This window comes from Apodemus sylvaticus, chromosome 5 (assembly GCF_947179515.1).
Source record: "Apodemus sylvaticus chromosome 5, mApoSyl1.1, whole genome shotgun sequence".
In the NCBI taxonomy this organism is placed as follows: domain Eukaryota; kingdom Metazoa; phylum Chordata; class Mammalia; order Rodentia; family Muridae; genus Apodemus; species Apodemus sylvaticus.
Window position 1 is genome coordinate 20,417,510 of NC_067476.1, and position 20,648 is coordinate 20,438,157.

Sequence of the window (20,648 nt, forward strand, 5' to 3'; positions counted from 1 at the left end):
ATTTCTTCTATCCTCCATATCATGGAAAAAGATTATCTAAACTTTTTCTCTTGAGTAACTCCTAAATATATTCTTGAGTTAGAAACATTCTAAATTGATCTCAAAGGTGTCTCTTTGATCCTTTAGTTTCATTTATTTCATGACCCAAGTTTTTTTAACCTCATTTCTAGAATTGATAAGTGTCTGCTGACTTCCAGATCAGTACTTACTTAATATCAGCAATTTATAGAGTAAGTATAATAGGCATTCAAAAACAATTTGAAAGGGAGAACTGCTAAATAAGAAAAGACTAGAAGAACCAACAACTTGTATATAATCAAGTAATGCTGTTTTGAAGCTCAAATAATAAATTTGAAGCCAGTGGAATAGTTTTAAAATTGGTGCTAATATTAAGAATTTTATGAAACTCTGAATGTTTAAGGCTTGAAAAACTACTCTTATTACAGCATCACATCTTGATAAACTACTGTTACATTCTCATCACAAGAATGGGATAAGTGAAAGAAAGTGTATTATGGTATGATAAAACAATTCCCCAGAATTGTGCCACTGAATCTGTGACACACAACTTCAGACAATGTTCATACCACAGCCTGCACTGGATAGCTCATCACTCCCGTCGGGACAGTCTCTTTCACCATCACACAGCCAGTGTTGGGGCACACAGGCATGGGAGCCCTGGCAGCTGAACATGTCAGCAGCACAAGTGACAGCACCTTAAACCCAGAAAAAAAAAGTGGTATTAAACCCTGAGCACCCACTAGAAAATGGCCACTGTTCATCAGTCCTGTAAAAATAAGCAAAGGAATCTTGAGTGGAGTGAAGGAAAAATTATTGGGAATCATGACTCCTTCTGTTCCAATAACTGTTTACGTATTCTTGTTTAAAAATATATTCTTTTCTCATTGCAAGTGCTGTCCTGTTTAGAGCTGTATCACCCTTATCTTGAAAATATGTCAAAACATGCCCTGGAATTCTTAAATAAATAACATTGTGAAGAATTGAGCCTGCATGTGTGGAGCAATAGCAGTTGTGACGAAAACATTTCCTAGCTTAACATGCATGAACTATTTAATGTGCTACCTCCCTTAATCCTGCAAAATTCTCATTTAGCACAATTCACAGAAAAGGACACCAACTTCCACAAGACGAAAATGTTGAGAGATTATAAATGCAGAGTTCTCCATGCTGACCTGGTTGCCAAGAAATGCTTCTTGGTGCTTCTAAGGACAATCTCTTATAGGCTACTTTTATTTGTATACATAAAATGTTTGTTGAGTGAAGGAGATTAATCCCAGTTTTTAAGTTTCAATATAAAACAATGTCCAAAATATATGCCAAATATCTACTTATATAAACTTTATGATGCCTAAAAAGAGATAATTCCTTGACTAGTAATTGCTTGCCCCTGGTTTCACTCCTTAAAATTTGAGAGAGAGAGAGAGAGAGAGAGAGAGAGAGAGAGAGAGAGAGAGAGAGAGAGAGAAGGAGAAGAAGAAGGAGGAGGAAGAGGAAGAAGAAGAAGGAGAAGAAGAAGAAGAAGAAGAAGAAGAAGAAGAAGAAGAAGAAGAAGAAGAAGAAGAAGAAGAAGAAGAAGAAGAAGAAGAAGAAGAGGAGAAAAAAGAAAGAGAAATGTGAATGAAATGGCTGATTGACTAATATGACTGATTTGATTGATAGAATTTGCTTCCATTCATATAAACCACAGTCAATGCACTTTAGTAGATGGTTATATTTCTTTCACTTTTCAGTCATGTGATTGTTGTGAGCAGAAGACTCTTCTCAGAGTTTTGTTCCCAAGGTATGCAGTAGAGAATGGTCTATGCAAAGCTACCAAGAGACCCATGCCTTCCTCTCCCTCACTTTCCTTGACATAAATGAGGCTAGAAAGATAATATTAATGTGGATACTTAAGCATTCAGGAATTCAAAAATTAAATGTTTTATTGAGGGTCAGTACATTAACAGGAAATGGTTTAAGTGTAAGAAACCAGAAAATAATGTGTAAAATAAGCATTGCTTTCATTTAAAAATAAAATTTACCAGCTATTATATATTTAATTGTTTTTAAGGTAAGTATCTTTTCACCAAAATTATAAGTTCCTTATTTTCTAAGTCATTTTCATTATCAAACTCAAGCTCACAATTCCATATTTTAACCTCTTTAATATTGGCTATGCTGTGATCTAATTCTGCCTGATCTTTAAGAAGTCTCTCGTCTACATTTTCTTCATTGGTAGCCAAAGGATTATGACTAGGTAATTATGAAGACACCTCCAGGTATCAAATGACCTAATGTTCTTTGCAGCTAAGTCAATGGCTCCATTGATAGCGTTTATCAGATTCTGATTGAAGAACATGCAAAAACTCTAAATCAACTGAGGAGAAACTAGCAGAAGAAGCCTTATAGCTTCCTTTCCTGGTTATCATTGCCATTTGTCATTGTCTTCCTTGGAGAAAAATAAATCCTTGGAGAGAATAAGTACACATTGAAACAATCTATTCAGTCCATCTTATGCTCTGCTCAAAGAAGAAAAGCTAGTTGCTAAAGATCAGTCAGTATCTTATAAACATTTTGAAAACCCGAGTTCTGGTTCCCACCTCTACTATAGTTCATTATCTTTGTGGTTCCAGGTAAATCTATTATTCTCTATGCATTTACCTTTTCTCATGTATCAAAAGGTAGGGATGGAGTACAGTGAGGATTTCAATGCTGAGCTCCTCAATATGCTATATCAAACATTCAACCCACTTGTCTAAAAGCATGTTCATATACCTCATCAAAATATTAGGAAATGGGGTTCTGTAATCTGTATGTTAATTTACTTCTAATATGATTTTTGGTAAACTAAGTTTTGTTACCCACTGAGATGAAGTTTTGTAAGGTCTCCTTTGTGTTCTAAAATTTTAGATTTCTTTGCTGGCTCAAATTTGTTCTAAAGAGGTACCTCTTATCCACAATCATATTGATCTGATAGACAATACAACCTAACAGTAATTGAGTAGACCTATTATTTTGAATGCAAATAAAAATGGTTCACTACAATTTTCTTTTATTTAAAAGCATTTTCAAGGACATCACTGAGAATGTGTATGAGCTTTTGTGTGTGTGTGTGTGTGTGTGTGTGTGTGTGTGTGTACAAGAGAGGACAGAGAGAGAATGAGAGGAATAATATCATTTGGACAGAAAGGAGAACTAAGAGAAAGAACATGAACACTGCATGATAATCAGTGATAATCATGATAATCATACAAATTATATAAATAAATCTATCTCCTTATCAGTGTGTACTTCAAGAACTGAGCAATAACATTTCCCATGATTGTATAATTTGGATAGGAGGCATGAATACAGTGACTCTATAAACCTCTTTGGCCTTTGACTTTCCTATTACACTGTATCTTTAAGAAATCAGATACCAATGGAAAATTTTATTGCTTGGTTAAACTTAAGGTCAAAAAAGGATGATTTCATGCTCTTAAAATATACTAATCTCATGAAAGTCCCAATATTAGAAGTGAAAGACTTGTAACAAAGTAAACAAAGAAAGGAGCTAAAGTCATGTTATTAATCACTATTTCTTATGTTTTTTTTAAATTTATTGATATATTTATTTACATTTCAAATGATTTCCCCTTTTCTGGACCCCCAATGAATTATGATAATGACCTTTATTTTTTATATTAATCTTTTTGTGACAGTATATTGCTCTAACTATGTTAAGGTAAATATGTTTGGAATGTCTTAAATGCAGTGAAATAAATTGCCTGGTTTCAGGAGATAGTACCAATCTTATTCACAGGGCTATTCAGTTGAGGTTGAGAATTATAAATAATGTCTATCTTTGGTAACAACCTAAACAGCTGACCATTCTGCTGAAAGGTAGATATAGAAAGACATTCTGCTTTGTCTAGAAATCTGAGTTTATTAGCCAGGTCATTCAATACTGCTGTAAGGAGTTGGAATATGCAAGTATAAATATAAACAATACTTATAAAAGAGCTGGGGAGATAGATAGCCAGGAAAGGAAACAAATAAACAGAATGCTAGAGAAGAGTTAAGAGGTTTTGGTGTTAAGCTTGCTGCATTGACCCTTGAAAAATCTAGGTATAGCTCCATATGGACCATATGATACATATTTGTGATTATTTAAAGAAATTAAACTACGTTTGTAAATGAATACATAGTACATATTTATTAGTTAAATACATAATAGGTAAACATAGACATTTAACATATTTCAGTACCATAAGTATTGAATTATAAGGCACATTGAAAATTGTATAAACTTGCCAAATTTCTTATTTCCAATTTAAAACAATGCAGTATATAATGGCTTTCTTACAAAAGAAGCACACAAATAACATATGTTGTTAATGGCACTGAAAATCATTATATTGGCTTGCAGGGAACAACTTAGCTATGTGCTATGTGTCATAAAATATGATGATTTAGTTAATCTTGTCAATCAATGAAATTTAGTACAAAGAAACAATGAAGACTAGATATATGATAGACAAATCTCATTATTTGATGCTACCCAGAGGACTGAGGTGCAGCTAAGTGATTAAAAGAATGTACTATTCTTTTGACTTTTTGTTTTGTGTTTTCTAAAATTTTATATCCATTTTTCACTTATAATATTCATTTTCATTTTTCTCTTTATTCTTTTTTTAAAGTCCATTCTTTATCCCTCTGCCTGTTTGGCCTATGACTGTTCCACAACCCATTCCCACTTCCTTTGTCTCCAAGAGGATGTCCCTAGCCAGGTATGCACTTTTCTTACAGAAAATTATCATTCAAATTCTGATATCCACAATAGGCAGCTATTAACCACTTGTATTTCTATATCTGAGGAATATGTTTTGGCATATTTCCACACAGAGACACAACAATATATAAATAAATAAAAATAACATTTTAAAATAAAATACCATCCTTTTACATTAAAAATAATAATATATTATACCTGAAAACAATAAAATCAATTACATATTAATATACGTTTGATGATGCTTACATTAGAAAGCAGAGCCATATGATATGTTGTGATTCAAAATGACCTACATACATGCTACTTAAAAATTCACAGGAAAACACTTTGTTAAAAGCACAAAGGAAACTGCTTACCACAAATGGTGTCACTTTCATCAAAGCTGTCTCCACAGTCATCCTCTCCATCACAGATCCAGTGTTTAGAAATACATTTTTGTACAGAACAAGCAAATTGATTCCAAGAGCAAGAAGAATCTAAAGAACAAAGAGGAGGAAACACTTGGAAAACAAGTTCTGGTGATCAACTGTGCAACAGTACAACCACACCCAACAATATTTTATTTAAAAAAAACTATGAAGATTTTTATGAAATTAAAAAATATAATTGAGCAAATAGATATTTTTAATCCTTGTTTGAACATTCTACAATGTAATTACAGATCAAAGCACCACCTAGTAGCCAGTTAACCTACATAACAAACAAAGGATAATCATGAATAATATCATCTTAAACTAGATTTATCTATTATCACAGTGAAGGGTATTTCTAAGACCGTTTTCTAATTGTTTTCTAAAATTGCCCCAATCCTATCATAAAATAAGCCAAAGCTCTACTCTCTATGGACACTCTACATGAAGACTGACAACAGCTTGCAAAATCTTGTGTTTCCAGCTTGCACAACCCTCTTCCTTCAACACACTTTTTTTTTTACAAGGTTTGTTTTTAGTTAGCGACTATGCTGGCTGTACTCCTTTAAGAATATTCTCAATCAAAAAACTAAAATAAATGCTCCAGGGGAAAAACAGTATTTTCTTTATTTGAGTCACTCTTTAGTATAAAAATCTGCATCAGAAGCAAAGAAATATGACCAGCAAACAGCTGGTTTCATAGACATGAGAAAGGAAGTTCTAATTTGATCACAAGCCAATAGTTTTGTGTTTTAAAAGTCCACATGCTGACATTTTTGTTAGATTGCCTAAAAGTGCTTGAGTTTGTAATTTTTAAGTAAGAATGGCAAACCTTAATAGAAACATCTGTTTTTCCTACTAGTTTAGATATTTTAATAACATGCTTCTTTATTTTCAGTGTTAGGGTTTTCACTGTCCTGCTTCAGCCTCTGTTCTTCCTACAACCCACCATGCTGTTTTATCAAGTGGCATCCCAAAATAAAATTCTCCTGAATAAAATTACTCAAAACACAAATTTTCACTACATTAAAAAGTTGGCTTTGGGATTATTGATCTTCTGGTCAGTTTGGAAAGATAATAATAGCAAAATAATTAAATACATAAATACCTCTGGGCACATCTGTAAAGAGTTATCATGATTAGGTTAATGGGAGTCTTAAAATCCACCCTAAATGTAGATCAGAGTCTGGGTCTGAATACAAAGGTGAAAGTTAGTTAAGAACATCATTCTTTCTTTTCTTCCTTTGTGTTTGGATGCAGACAAGCCTGCCTGTTCCTATAGCCATATATTCTCTGCCATGCTACACCAAAAACCATACAGCTGTAAACGGCAACAAATACTTCTTTCCTTAAATTGTTTTGTCAGCAACAGTGTTAAGTAACACAGGCTTTAATTCAAAATAAATATTTCAAGTTTTAAATTTTGCTTTCAAATATTTTTGCAGATGATCAGTGTATAAGCAGAACTTAGGCAACAATATTTGAGGACAAGCAAAATTGAAGAATATTTAGTCACATAATTCCTGTTTAGAAATTATAAATATACATAGATCAGCATTTAAATTTTTCATTTTCTTAGAGCAAAGTTTGGCTCTACAATGAAGATCTACAGAATTGTATTTACCTACATTACACTTCATAATTTCCCTATGAAATTTACTTTCAGAAAACTTTGATATTTATATGGGTCTCATTTTTTAAATTTTTTTCCAACTTCATTTACCACAGTATGCTTATGTTATAATAAAAGAGTGGATATAGGCCTGTTTCTCTTACAGAAAATCAAAAATTTATTAATTTTATAAAATAAAACTTAATATGTCTTTCATCACAATACAGATAATACAGGCACAAATGAAGATATATCATTTAGATTAATACTGATAAGAATTATAATTATAAAGTTGTAAGAAAGTTCTAGGACAAGAGGTTGTTATGCTTTACTATCATTGCCTATGTTTACTTTTATAGTCTATCAACAATATTGTGTATAAAGTCTCGAGGAAGGGCAACGCTAGTGTACAAGTAGTAATATGCACAGCTCATAAAACAAAGCAGGGCTGAGGCTCACCACAGTGTAGTTCATCTAGCCCATCCTCGCAGTCCTTCTGACCATCACATACCCAGGTATTCAAAATGCATCTTCCACTAGGACAACCAAAATAATTCTCTTCACATTTGTGTTTGTTTTGAACTATGATAAAACATAAAAATGCAATGTCAAATATATTAAAATTATTCTGAGTCTTTGGCAGTACATAGAGATATAATATTAATACCACTTGAATTGGAAGGACAAACCAGAAAGGACAAAATGATTCAGCCCATGTCCTGAAAAATGCCAAGGTTGCAATGACCCAAGGATAATAACATTACCAACCATGGGGTACACTCTATCCCCAGACCTGACTATAAATCTAATCCAGGCTGGTCTTAGGACTGGAAAATGTAGTTTTGGGAAATATTCTAATAGTTATTGAATCAATTTGCTGCAATGATTCCATAGTAAAAGTAAAACAATAAAAATAAATGAATTTACTCAAAATTGAATAAAGACAAAATGTAATATAGGAAATGTGATTTCTGCATTTTAAACAAAAGTGTATTAAACATCTGAATTTAATATTTCTACTTCCCTATCTTGAATATGCTTTGGTGAGTCTTAAGTAGTATTCTCAGTTTTAAGAAAGAAAAATTAGTACAATAGAATTTTGAAAATTGTCTGCCTGACAAAAGCAGGTAAGTGAAATATTTTATGGTTAGCATAGTCTTGAAATCTACATGTAAAAATTTAATTAATGATAGTAATATATCTTAAATTTGTACCGGATTAAAAAATAGTCTGTAAGTAAAATCATTTTAAATTTTGATTTGTTTTTAAAATTGAAATATGGTATAAAATTGTGTAGAACATAAAATTTTTTCTTGGTTCTTATCTTTTTATTTATTTATTTATTTTTATTTGATATATTCTTTATTTACATTGCAAATGATTTCCCCTTTCCTGGATCCCCCCTCCCTGAAAGTTCAATAAGCCCTCTTCCCTCCCCCCAGTTTCCCAATCACCCCCTTCCCATTTCCCTGTCCTGGTATTCCCCTACACTGCTGCACTGAGCCTTTCGAGGACCAGGAGCCCCTCTTTCATTCTTCTTGGGAATCATTTGATATGTGATTTGATCACCTCACTCAGGATGACATTCTCCAGTTCCCAACTGCATGGTATTGGTACAGGGACAGGCAGGTAGATCAATGGAATAGAACTGAAGACCCAAAAATGAACCGACACAATTATGGTCACTTGATCTTTGACAAAGAGGCTACAATCATCCAGGGGGAAAAGGACAGCCTCTTCAACAAATGGTGCTGGTTCAACTGGAGGTCAGCATGCAGAAGAATGCAAATCGATCCATTCTTATCTCCTTGTACTAATTTCATGTCCAAGTGGATCAAGAACCTCCACATAAAACCAGACACACTGAAACTAATAGAAAAGAAACTGGGGAAGAACCTTGAGCACATGGGCACAGTGGAAAATTTCCTGAACAGAACACCAAATAGTTTATGCTCTAAGATCAAGAATTGACAAATGGGACCTCATAAAATTACAAAGTTTTTGTAAGGCAAAGAATACTCTCAAAAGGACAAAACAGCAACCAACAAATTGGGAAAAGAACTTTACCAATCCTATATTCGACAGAGTGCGAATATACAAGATATACAAAGAACTCAAGAAGGTAGAGTCCAGAGAGCCAAATAACCCTATTAAAAATGGGGTACAGAGCTAAACAAGGAATTTTCACCTGAGGAACATCGAATGGCTGAGAAACACCTAAAGAAATGTTCAACATCCTTAGTCATCAGGGAAATACAAATCAAAACAACCCTGAGATTTCACCTCACACCAGTCAGAATGGCTAAGATTAAAAACTCAGGAGAATACAGGTCTTGGTTCTTCTCTTGAATGGAGACATTTGTCCCCTTGTACACTTTGTGCAGACTAATTGGTATATGTCTGTCCCATTTTTCACCATAAACTGATCCCTATTAATTTATTTAACAAGAATTGAAGTGATCTGTTGTTCATTATTTTAAAACAAATTCATCCTGCATTTTCTGTGAACATATATTTAATGTGTGCATTATTGAGAAAATTCCTCATATACTTTGGGATGATGCATAGATCACCTGACATTAGCTGCCTCTTTTGCTGCTGGTTCCTACACTCGTTATTCACATACAATTGCCTGCAGGAGTGTCTTGATTTTTTACATAGTACAATATTCTATTATTGCTGAAAACTTTTAAAAGAATGTGTTAATACTAGAAAGTGGTAATTTTATAACAGACAAAAACCATTTGCTTAATGATTATCACATTATATTCTCTTGAAGACATTTTCAAAATCAACAACAGCTATAATGAAAGTGTTTCACTGTAAATAGAATATTAGATTAATAATTTTGATATGCAAGATCCATAAAACTAAAACAATAAAGTTCCCCATTTTTAATAATATGAATTCAGCCTTTCCACAAGCATTTTTTGTTCACTCTGTTTAGCCTGCAGGCCCAATCCCTCAGGATCAAACCTAGTTCTGCAATAGAACACCACCTACAGTCTCTCTTTTACCTCTCTAAGCTTCCTTCCTGACAAGCCATGTGCCATTTTGTCCCAGTCCCCAAAGTTGGCAGACAAGCCTTATTCAACCACAGACTATGCTTTCCATAATTCCAGTTAGGTTTGCCACAGTCCTTTTCTGCTCTCTCTGTTGCCACAGCAGACCCAGTCCCTCAGCCTTATCCCTAGTACTGCAGCTGCCATAGAACACCACCTGCAATCTCCTTTCCCCTAGTCCATGTCTCCATTTGATTCCATAGACCATCCTCCCTGATAACTAGATAATTCATCTCACAGAAGCAGGCATTCCCTGTGAACACATCAGGCAAGCAGCCCAGCACAACAGACAAGAAACAGCCTATTACACTCTGTGAAAATCAAAAGAGGAAACATAAACCAAGGAACAAAACACCCATCCAAAATCATCAGTTCCTAAATCTATAATCACCCCAAATCCAGGTTCCTAGATGCCAGTGTAAGAAAACAATCAATTACAGCCTGGATAATATGCTTTATGTAGAGCACAGCTATCCTACCATACCAGGCCCTGAATATTAATGCATAGCTAAAGCTGTAGCACAAGAAAAAGACTTTGGAACCAACTATATAAAGATGATATAGGTAGCTATAGAAGGAATTAATAAACTCCTTTAAAAAGATTAAATAACAAATACTTGAAGGGATAATACCATACAAGTTTTGTATGGTATTATCTGTATCTGAAATACAAGTCTTGAAAACAAAAATAGAACAAAGAAAGCATAAACTGAGGGAATTCTGGAAATGAAACATTTTGGCATTTGAACAGAAATTACAAGGTAGCTTTGTGAAGATGATAATAGAGAGAGAAGAGAGAACCTCGGGCATAGCAGAGATGAGAAAAGAAACAGATACATAGATCAAAGAAAATGTTAAATCTAATTAAAAAACTTCTGACATAGAACATCAAGGAAATCAGAAACACTACGAAACGAACAAACCTATGAATAATAGGACTAGAGAAAGGAAAAGTATCCCAGATCAAAGGCCTAGAAAATAATTTTAACAAAATTGTTAATGAAAATTTGCCTAACCTAAAGAAGATACCTATAAAGATACAAAAATTGTACTATAAAAGAAATTCCCCTCGCCAAATTAAAATCAAACCACTAAGCATATTAAATATTAACCACAAAATAATAAAAGCTGTAAGGGAAAATAACAAGGAACATATAAAAGTAAACATATTAGAATTATACCTGCCATCTCAATGAAGACAATACAAACCAGAAGGGCCTCACCAGATATGCTACAGACTTTAAGAGATTACATATGCTATTCCAGACCACTACATCCAGCAATCATCATAGAGAAAATAAGATATTCTGTGATAAAGTCAAATTTCAATAATATGTATCTGCAAATAGAGCTCTTCAAAAGATGCTAGAAGGAAAGTTCCAACATAAAGAGATTAACTACACAAATGAAAACACAGAAAATAATCTAAACCCCCAAAATATATAAAAACATGCACACACACACACACACACACACACACACACACTCACACACACACTAGCACCACCACCACCATTACCACCACCACAATCACTACCACCAACATCATCATCAACAACAACAACAAAAACAAAATACCAACACTCACTAATAAGTGGATATTAACCTAGAAAACTGGAATACCCAAAACATAATCCACACATCAAATGAGGTACAAGAAGAAAGGAAGAGTGGCCCCTTGTTCTGGAAAGACTCAGTGAAGCAGTATTCGGCAAAACCAGAACGGGGAAGTGGGAAGGGGTGGGTGGGAGGACGGGGGAGAGAAGGGGGCTTACGGGACTTTCCCGGAGTGGGGGGCTAGGAAAGGGGAAATCATTTGAAATGTAAATAAAAAATATATCGAATAAAAAAAATAATCAACAATTCTTGGTCATGGATTTCTGTTAATGTCAATGTCCTCAATAAAAAGACACAGACTAACAAAACGCATGAGAAAACCAAACCCTTCCTTCTGCTGCTTCCAAAAACAGACCTTAACATCAAGATTAGTAGATTACCTCAGGGTAAAAGATGAGAAAAAGACAATCTAAGCAAATGAACTTAAGAACCAATCTGATGTTGATATTTTAATATTTAACAAAATAGATTTCAAACAAAAATAATCAAAATAGACAGAGAAAGTATAAATGGCCTCAACTTCTCATCCTGATGATACAGTTTAGATAAATGAAAAAATCTTCTGTTATCTAAATGAAACTCAGGTTTGAAGGTACCACCTTGAAGCCAAAGAGTATAAAGAAGTAATCTGAGCAAATGGGATAGGAAGCAAAAACACATCGACATCCTAATATCTGACAAAATAAACCTCAAAATAAAATTAATCAGCAAGGACTAAACTCTTGCACACCTGATTTCAAGACAAGTATATTACTGGAATTAAAGACAAATCTAAATATAAGTGGATTTGAATACTCCACGTTTTCCAATATATAATTGATCTGAAGAAAAAGTAAACTTGAGTCACAACTGATTAATAATTACACATAAAATTGACATAACATATATTTAAATAATATTCTACCCAAACACCAAAGAATACATATTTAAGTTATTAATTCATAGATGCTTATCAGAAAAATTGGAGCAACTCCATATATAATTTTTGATCATGACACATTTGAAGCTCAAAATTAACAGTGAAATAAACCATAGCACTCACTCAAAGTTATGGATATTGAAGAACACAGTAGAGAATGCTTCATAATACCTTATTAAAAATAAAACATCTACTAATAAAACTAACAAAAGATGTGAATGGCCCCCATGGTGATGAACAAGAAGATCGAGGAAGGCATTGGATGATGGAAAATATGCCATGTTCATGGATTAGTAAAACAATATTGAGAAAATTATTATACTATGAAAATTATGGTAACCAAGACCTAGAAAAACAAACACCATATTTTTTTTCTTATTTATGATTCCTTGCTCCAAATATTTAGCTGTGATTTTATAACCTGGAGTTTCTGTAGAAAACAAAAGGAAGAGAAGACCATTGTTGAAAGGTATAGGAAGCTCCAAGGAAGGGAAATCAGCATGTATTTCTTAAGTAATTGTTTGTAACTCATTGAGATAGATCAAGTAGAATTTTTAGAAAAGCATGGTTATGCCTGGTATATAGGAATATTTCTAACTCATCTATTCATTCTTTAAGTAGCTAACTTTTAAATCATCAAGACAAGAAATACATTTTTTCTTTTGGAAATTACCTGGGCATTTTAATTCATCTGAATAGTCTCCACAGTCATTAGATCCATCACATATCCAGCTTGGTAGAACACACAGTGAGGTAGAGTTACATCTTAGGAATCCTGTGGATTTCACTCCAAGTTTATAGAAATGTGTGCAATCTGTATTATCTAGAAGTATATGAATAAAAATGAAACTGAAACCACATTTGCCAAATTTATGAGGCTTCTGTGTAGTTCATAGAGGCAAGAAATTTAACTTCATTAAGAAGTAAAAAAAATGTAATTATGCTACACAACCAGGTTAATTGTATAACAATTCTGGAAGAAGTTCAGGAAAAAGTTGGACAGTGTTCAATTCCATGCCAACAGGTGTTCATACATAAACAAATGAAAGTAGTAATTCTTACTGCAGCCCTTTTCATCTGAAGCATCTGAACAGTCCATGTTTTGGTTGCACCGTGCTGATCTTGGAATGCAAGTCCCATCTGTACAGCGAAACTCAACTGTGGAGCAGGTAGACACTGTAAAAAACAAAGTAAACAAGTAAATGGGTAAGCTGAGTTAGAAAATCATCTGCTTTATATTTTGTGAATTTTTATCAATTTATACAACTTTATTTCAGTTCGATGTTTGAATTTATATGTCAAATGTGACAACCTGGCCCTTACCCAGTGTGTCTTCTTCTATTATGTAATTCTGCCATAATTGTGGATTTTTAACCCCAATTTCCAATTAGTCATTCATGCATCTCAGGAACCCCAAGTTCCATTCAAGGAGTTATGTCTAGTTCATTATGATCAGATGGATCCAGCACTGAGATGGCAATAGAACTATAGTGAAAGGAGCTGAAAATCTTCTCTCCTTCCATCTTCTACAGTGTAAAGTCATATAACCTGGAGCAAATATATGACTGCATGCTTACAGAGGAATTCTTTCTGATATAGACACAGGTAGAACCAGAAGGAGTGAAAGTAGAAGTGGGTACTGGGTTTGTTTTATTATCCAGAATGACCAATTGGGCATTACCACCAATAAACAGCTGTCTGTATAATAATACACACTATAGAATCATGAAGTCATTTCTGCATGATCATATTGTTAGTATTTGTCACGTGTAGATTATATCAATGAATAATGTTCAGAATTCTTTGATCATGAAGCTTTTACTTTCAGTGATATTTTCAAATACCTATTTAATTATAAACAGAAATTTATATTAATTGAAAATGGTTTTAAAATCTATCTTAAAAGACACTATTATTGAGGCTATGGAGTGCTCAAAAAAGGGGGCTATCATGACTGACCTCCAAAAGACCCAACAAGCAGCTGAAAGAGTGATATGCAGATATTTACATTCAACCAATGGACAGAAGCTGCTGACCCCTGTAATTGAATTAGGGAAAAGCTGGAAGAAGCTGAGGAGGAGGGCAACCCTGCAGGAGGACCAGCAGTCTCAATTGGCCTGGACCCTCAAGATCTCTCAGACACAAACGAGGCAGCATCGACCAGCTGAATGAGGTCCAAGACACACATACAGCAGAGGACTGCCTGGTCTGGCTTCAGTCTGAGAAGATGTACCTAACCCTCAAGAGAATGGAAGCCCAAAGGGCAGGGGGAGAGTTCTGGTAGGGAGAGGCATGCAGGAGTGGAGACCTCATTATGGATACAGGGGGCTAGGGAGGAGGTATGGGATGTGGAACAGTCAGAGGGTGGACCAAAAGGGGGATAAAATATGAAGTATAATATAAAAAAGATTAAATAAAATTAAAAAAAGGAAATGATAAAAAATTCACATTTTACTTGGAGTTATATATTTCATTTATATTCTATAACACACTGATCTTATTATATTTCATTGTATTTTGAAATACATACTTATTTCTGTTTAAATAATGATTAGAATAAGTGTTTTATTTAGTTATTCATTAAAATTACTTGACTGTTTTCTTCATTAAAAAGATCAACTTAATTTGTGAAACAGTAATATCAATATCAGCAGAGCTACATGAATTATTCCACAAAGAGAAAAGTAAATTTTCTGTTCTAAAAAGCATTTTGTAATGTTCATATTTCATTCCAATTTTAGTTTTCTTCAAGTAGAAATGGTAAAGACATTATACAGGAGATTCTCATGTCAATCATTTACACTTTATTATTTTACCTCACTATTGATCTTTCATTAGTTATATTCCAAATTATTCCATATCTCCTTGTTAAGAATACAGAAGCATGTACCCTGTGAAATAACATCACAGATAAAAACAAAAGCCACAAAGGTGCAACTCAAAAATGATTTAACCATAGAATCAGTAAAGGGTGCCAAGAAGACCCCTCTGTGGTCAATTTAACCACCATCATATCATTTCCTTCAAACTTCAATTAGGAACGCCTCCACATGGTGGGAGGAAGTGCATTTGATGAGGTAGAAAAGAGAGCAGTTATGATTCCAGGTACACAGCATGATGATAAACACAACTGGAGGTTCAAGGTTTTTAGGTTTACAGAAATTCATATATAATATTGGGAGCTCTTGTGAAAATCAAGACCAGTAGAATCGAACAAAAAACATCTTGGGGTACTCTAGTGAAAATAAGAGTAACAATAGAAACTCTTAATTATATTATAAGTAAATACACCTGTGAAGTTGAATAGATTAGAGAACAGCATCAAGTAAGTGATGTACAGGACCCTAAGAGAATGGGACTAAGAACAGAAATTATGGAGATGCATTTCTTCCATTATTTTCTACAAAGGGATTTGTGAGATGCTTTTCTTTTTCTGTTAACAGATACCATGACCAAGGCAACTTACAGAAGAAAGATTTTATTTGGGGCTCATGGTCAGAGGGTGAATCTGTAACCATCCTGGTAGAGAACATGGCTCCTGGAAAGCAAGCAGAAAAGCACGGTGCTGGTACCGTAGCTGAGTGATCATATCTCAGACAGAAGCATGAGACAGAAATGTGGGAATGTGGGAATATATGGGAATAATATGACCTCCTGAAATCTCAACATCCTCCAAAAATGATATATCTCCTGTAGGAGGAACAGAAAGGCCCCATGTCAGGATTGTGTCAGCTTCTGCATAAATATCTATAAATAGCAAGTGGGGCCACAAAGCCACAGAGGCAACTTTCACATTAGGGCCAAATTTAAGCCTGCCTGACAGCCTAGACATTGGTGATGCAGAAAATAACAGCCAATCAGGAACTGCTAACATGCTTGCTTGGGACCACTAGGGCGGAGGGTATAAAAGGTGCTCCCCAAGAATTAATAAATGAGATTGTTTCTTTATTCTCACCTGCTCCTGAAATCTGTGATGTTGATTTCATGCCTTCTTGACCCCTGCCTTCAAGGGGGAAGCCAGGCAGGACAGAGGACCCAGGCAACAATCTCCTCCAACAAAAATCAAACTGATTAATCCTCCCCAAACAGGCCACATCAATTGGGGACCAAGTATTTAAATATGTGAGCTTGTAGGGGCTAGTGACTTTCAAATCACCAAATAGCGTTAATAAATTTTGGGCATAGGGATGGACTACCATAAACAGAATGCAGATGTCTAGTGGAGCTGATTGTCCTCCTTTCTTATGTCTTCACTAATTTTATGACTAGATATGGAGTTTAAAAGCCACAGAAAGGTTAGACAGTAATTAATGGGTAAGAAATTGTCTTTTAAATGTAGGAATAAAATTCTGTAAGCATTATGGTCAGGATGGTGGTAGAAAGTAATGATCCCTACACTGGTAATCAATGAAGGGGTAATTTATGAGAGAGAAATGTCCCCTGAAAGCTCCTTGTGTTAAACATGTGGTGTACAATATATGTCATTATCTAGGGAGGTGGTAGAAATTTTAATAAGTGTACCCCAGTGGAAAAATTAGGTTACCTGGTTGTGCCTCTGAAAGTTAGAACTGCCTCCAACTCTTCCTGTGTCTGTGCTGTCATTATGTTCTAAGATAATCAATCCCCCTTCATGTTCTACTACAGCCACAGTGATTTGCTTCACCACAGGACCACAGAATGAAGACCATGGCCCTTGAAACCATGAGAAAAATAAAACTTTTGAAAGCTATTGAACCAGGTATATTGGTTATACTGATGACAAACTGTTGCACCATGCAAAGGCAGTAAGTTAATTAAATAACTATATTGTTTTCTCTTCTATTCCTGTAAGCACATACCATGAGCAAAGTAACTTAAAGAGTTCAGTTAGATTACAGTTCTAAAGGGATAGCACTATTTGGGCCCAAAATTGAGGTAGGAAGCAGTAAATATGGGGGCTGAAGCAGAAGCTAATAGCCCACATCTCAAACCACAAAAAAGAAATAGCAAATTCAAAATGGTAAAAGTCATTCATCTCTCAATATCAGACTCTAATGGCATACTTCCTCCAAGAAGGGCACACTCCCTAAGTCAAATTAAACAGTGCCACCAACTGGGAACAAATACAGAAATGTTTGTGAATACTGAGTGTAATTCACTCAGACATCATAATAAATAAACAAATACCAATTCTGGTGGAAAAAAATCCAATCCCACGACCTGTTGCTGTAGTTTTATGTTCTTGGAGATGAATTCTAAGGAGAGAATGATTGCAATTTCTAATTGGTTAGGTGAAAAACAAAGTTGTCTGATCATTTTCCCCAGGCTAAAAGTCTTGAATAAGAGTGAAAGAAATGTATTTGGTCCAAATAAAGATAAGCCAAATATGAAATATTCAGCTTTTCCCTCCAGCTAGTCTACAATAAGCTCGTAGTCAATAGAATACTATGGAGAACACAACTCCATGCACATCAGGAGTAGAAATGAGCTGCCACAAAATAAGGCCTGACAGGGACAGTGGATTAAAAGGAGAAGACAGGTAACAATCAAAGCCACAGTTCCTTCCATATACTTTCCTAGTTTTCTTCTTTCTCCCACTTTCTTTTTATTTTGACAATTAAAATGTGCTATGAGGTAAAGAAGACATAAAAAATCAATAGGTCTTTCTGGGGAAAGTTCACAGGATAATTCTTTTTTTTTTTTTTTTTTTTTTTTTTGCCAAGAAGTTTTTAAGTGGCTTTTGCTAATTTAAATCTTTTTTATTTGATATATTTTTTATTTACATTTCAAATGATTTCTCCTTTTCTAGCCCCCCACTCCCCGAAAGTCCCGTAAGCCCCCTTCTCTTCCCCTCTCCCCCTGTCCTCCCACCCACCCCTTCCCACTTCCCCATTCTCATTTTGCGGAATACTGCTTCACTGAGTCTTTCCAGAACAAGGGGCCACTCCTCCGTTCTTCTTGTACCTCATTTGATGTGTGGATTATGTTTTGGGTATTCCAGTTTTCTAGGTTAATATCCACTTATTAGTGAGTGCATACCATGATTCACCTTTTGAGTCTGGGTTACCTCACTTAGTATGATGCTCTCTAGCTCCATCCATTTGCCTAAGAATTTCATGAATTCATTGTTTCTAATGGCTGAATAGTACTCCATTGTGTAGATATACCACATTTTTTGCATCCACTCTTCTGTTGAGGGATACCTGGGTTCTTTCCAGCATTTGGCAATTATAAATAGGGCTGCTATGAACATAGTAGAGCATGTATCCTTATTACATGGTGGAGAATCCTCTGGGTATATGCCCAGGAGTGGTATAGCAGGATCTTCTGGAAGTGAGGTGCCCAGTTTTTGGAGGAACCCCCAGACTGATTTCCAAAGTGGTTGTACCAATTTGCAACCCTACCAGCAGTGGAGGAGTGTTCCTCTTTCTCCACACCCTCTCCAACACCTGGTGTCTCCTGAATTTTTAATCTTAGCCATTCTGACTGGTGAAAGATGAAATCTCAGGGTTGTTTTGATTTGCATTTCCCTAATGACTAATGAAGTTGAGCATTTTTTAAGATGCTTCTCCACCATCCGAAGTTCTTCAGGTGAGAATTCTTTGTTTAACTCTGTACCCCATTTTTTAATAGGGTTGTTAGGTTTTCAGGAAAATTCTTATAAATAACTTACATTGGTTCTCTCTTCCTACTTCTTGTGCTGCCTGAAGCTTAAGAACTTGACATGGGGATTTGAATACAAAAGAGATTAAATTTTCTGTGGCAATGCTAATTTACTTACTTTCACATACACCTTCTATTAAATGATTTTGTAACTGCTTAGGCTTTCAAAGTGCACAAACACAGAGGGACTGTTATTTTTTTTTTTGAGACATGGTTATATTTCTCTTGATTAGATTATTGTTTGTGGGGTCTATTTATGAATTTTTCTGAGCAGTTTTGAAAACAAAGGCAAAACAAATAGAGAAAACAACCATGTATTCCTTTTCCTTTGGGATGCCTCAGAACTCCCAGTCCTCTCATCCACCTGAAAGTACTCTAACGACTAAGGACACTGATATACTACTATCCAAAGGAGGCAATTGATTCTAAGTACAAAATGTTAATCCTTTATGTATCCCACACACATCCAGTCACTCAGCCAACAACAACAATACAACAAGAGGAATACAAAATGAAAAATTTTTTGAGCAGCTCTTTATATCTGCTCAAATAGCTTCAAGGAATACCTTGAGAGGGACCATAAATAAAGATGAATGAAGACTCTGGGTCTTCGTCTGGCTTTAAAAAAGAGAAGAAATGTAAACTAATGTTTTATCGTGTATTTTTTTACTAAGTATTTGTGGACTAAAAAAGGGGGTACCAATAACCACTATTGATATATGTGCTGGTTGAATAGAAATGGCCCCAAGATGCACATTTAAATGCTTGACTCATAAGGAATGGCATTATTTGGAGGTGTGGCCTTGCTGGAAGAAGTAAGTCAATATGGGGGCAGTCTCTGAGTTCCAGGCTGGTTCTTGTTCTACTACATGAACGTCAAGATGCACAACTTTCAACATCTTATCCAGCATGATATATACTGGTATGCCAACAACATGCTTCCTGTAATGAAAATAATGGACTTAACCTTTGACCTGTTAACCAACCCAATTAACTGTATGCCTTTATAATAGTTGCCATTGTCATGGTGTTTCTTTGCAGCAATAAAACTCAAATTAAGACAGAAATTGGAACCAGGGATGATAGTAATGATATGGTATGATAGACCATGTTACTGTTTAGAGGTAAATGGGCTTACAATGGATTAGAAAATGATTTGAATGATTTAAGTTGGGACTTAATGGGCCATAATAGTAGGAGCATGTAAGAGAGTATTAATAATGGTGATTTGATCTATAGGGGCCTGAATCAAGAGGTTTAAGGGAAGAATATTATTATGTGGTGTAGAAACCATTTTTGTGAGATTTTGACAAAGAATGTGGCTACTTTTTGTCCAGTGACCAAAATGTCTTCCTGACGTTAAGGAAAAAGATTTGGATCAGTTATGTTGAGAGAGAAAATTTCAAAACAGTCTAGTCTTGACTCTGTTCTGTGTTTATTAGGATTCAATAATATGAAACCCTATAATGAAAAGGAGCAAGCTGAGAAGTAAAAATAGAGAACAGAAGCACTAGCAAATGATATGGAGCTATATCCTGTGTTCAAGGGGATAAAAAGATTTTAAAATGGAATAAATGGAGTGGTGACCTAAGGGAAAGACTCCAATTTGTTT

At 34.7% G+C, this 20,648-nt stretch overlaps 1 protein-coding gene across 1 annotated transcript in view; it reads right to left on the bottom strand.

The window, feature by feature from the left end:
• Positions 1 to 20,648, bottom strand: part of Lrp1b (LDL receptor related protein 1B) — a 1,719,438-nt gene that overhangs the window by 262,196 nt on the left and 1,436,594 nt on the right. The window contains exons 48-52 of the mRNA XM_052181021.1: positions 13,457 to 13,570; positions 13,068 to 13,217; positions 7,256 to 7,378; positions 5,131 to 5,250; positions 588 to 716 (exon numbers count right to left, since the gene is read on the bottom strand). Of these exons, the coding sequence (XP_052036981.1) occupies positions 588 to 716; positions 5,131 to 5,250; positions 7,256 to 7,378; positions 13,068 to 13,217; positions 13,457 to 13,570 (636 nt within the window). The remainder of the gene's footprint in view (positions 1 to 587; positions 717 to 5,130; positions 5,251 to 7,255; positions 7,379 to 13,067; positions 13,218 to 13,456; positions 13,571 to 20,648) is intronic.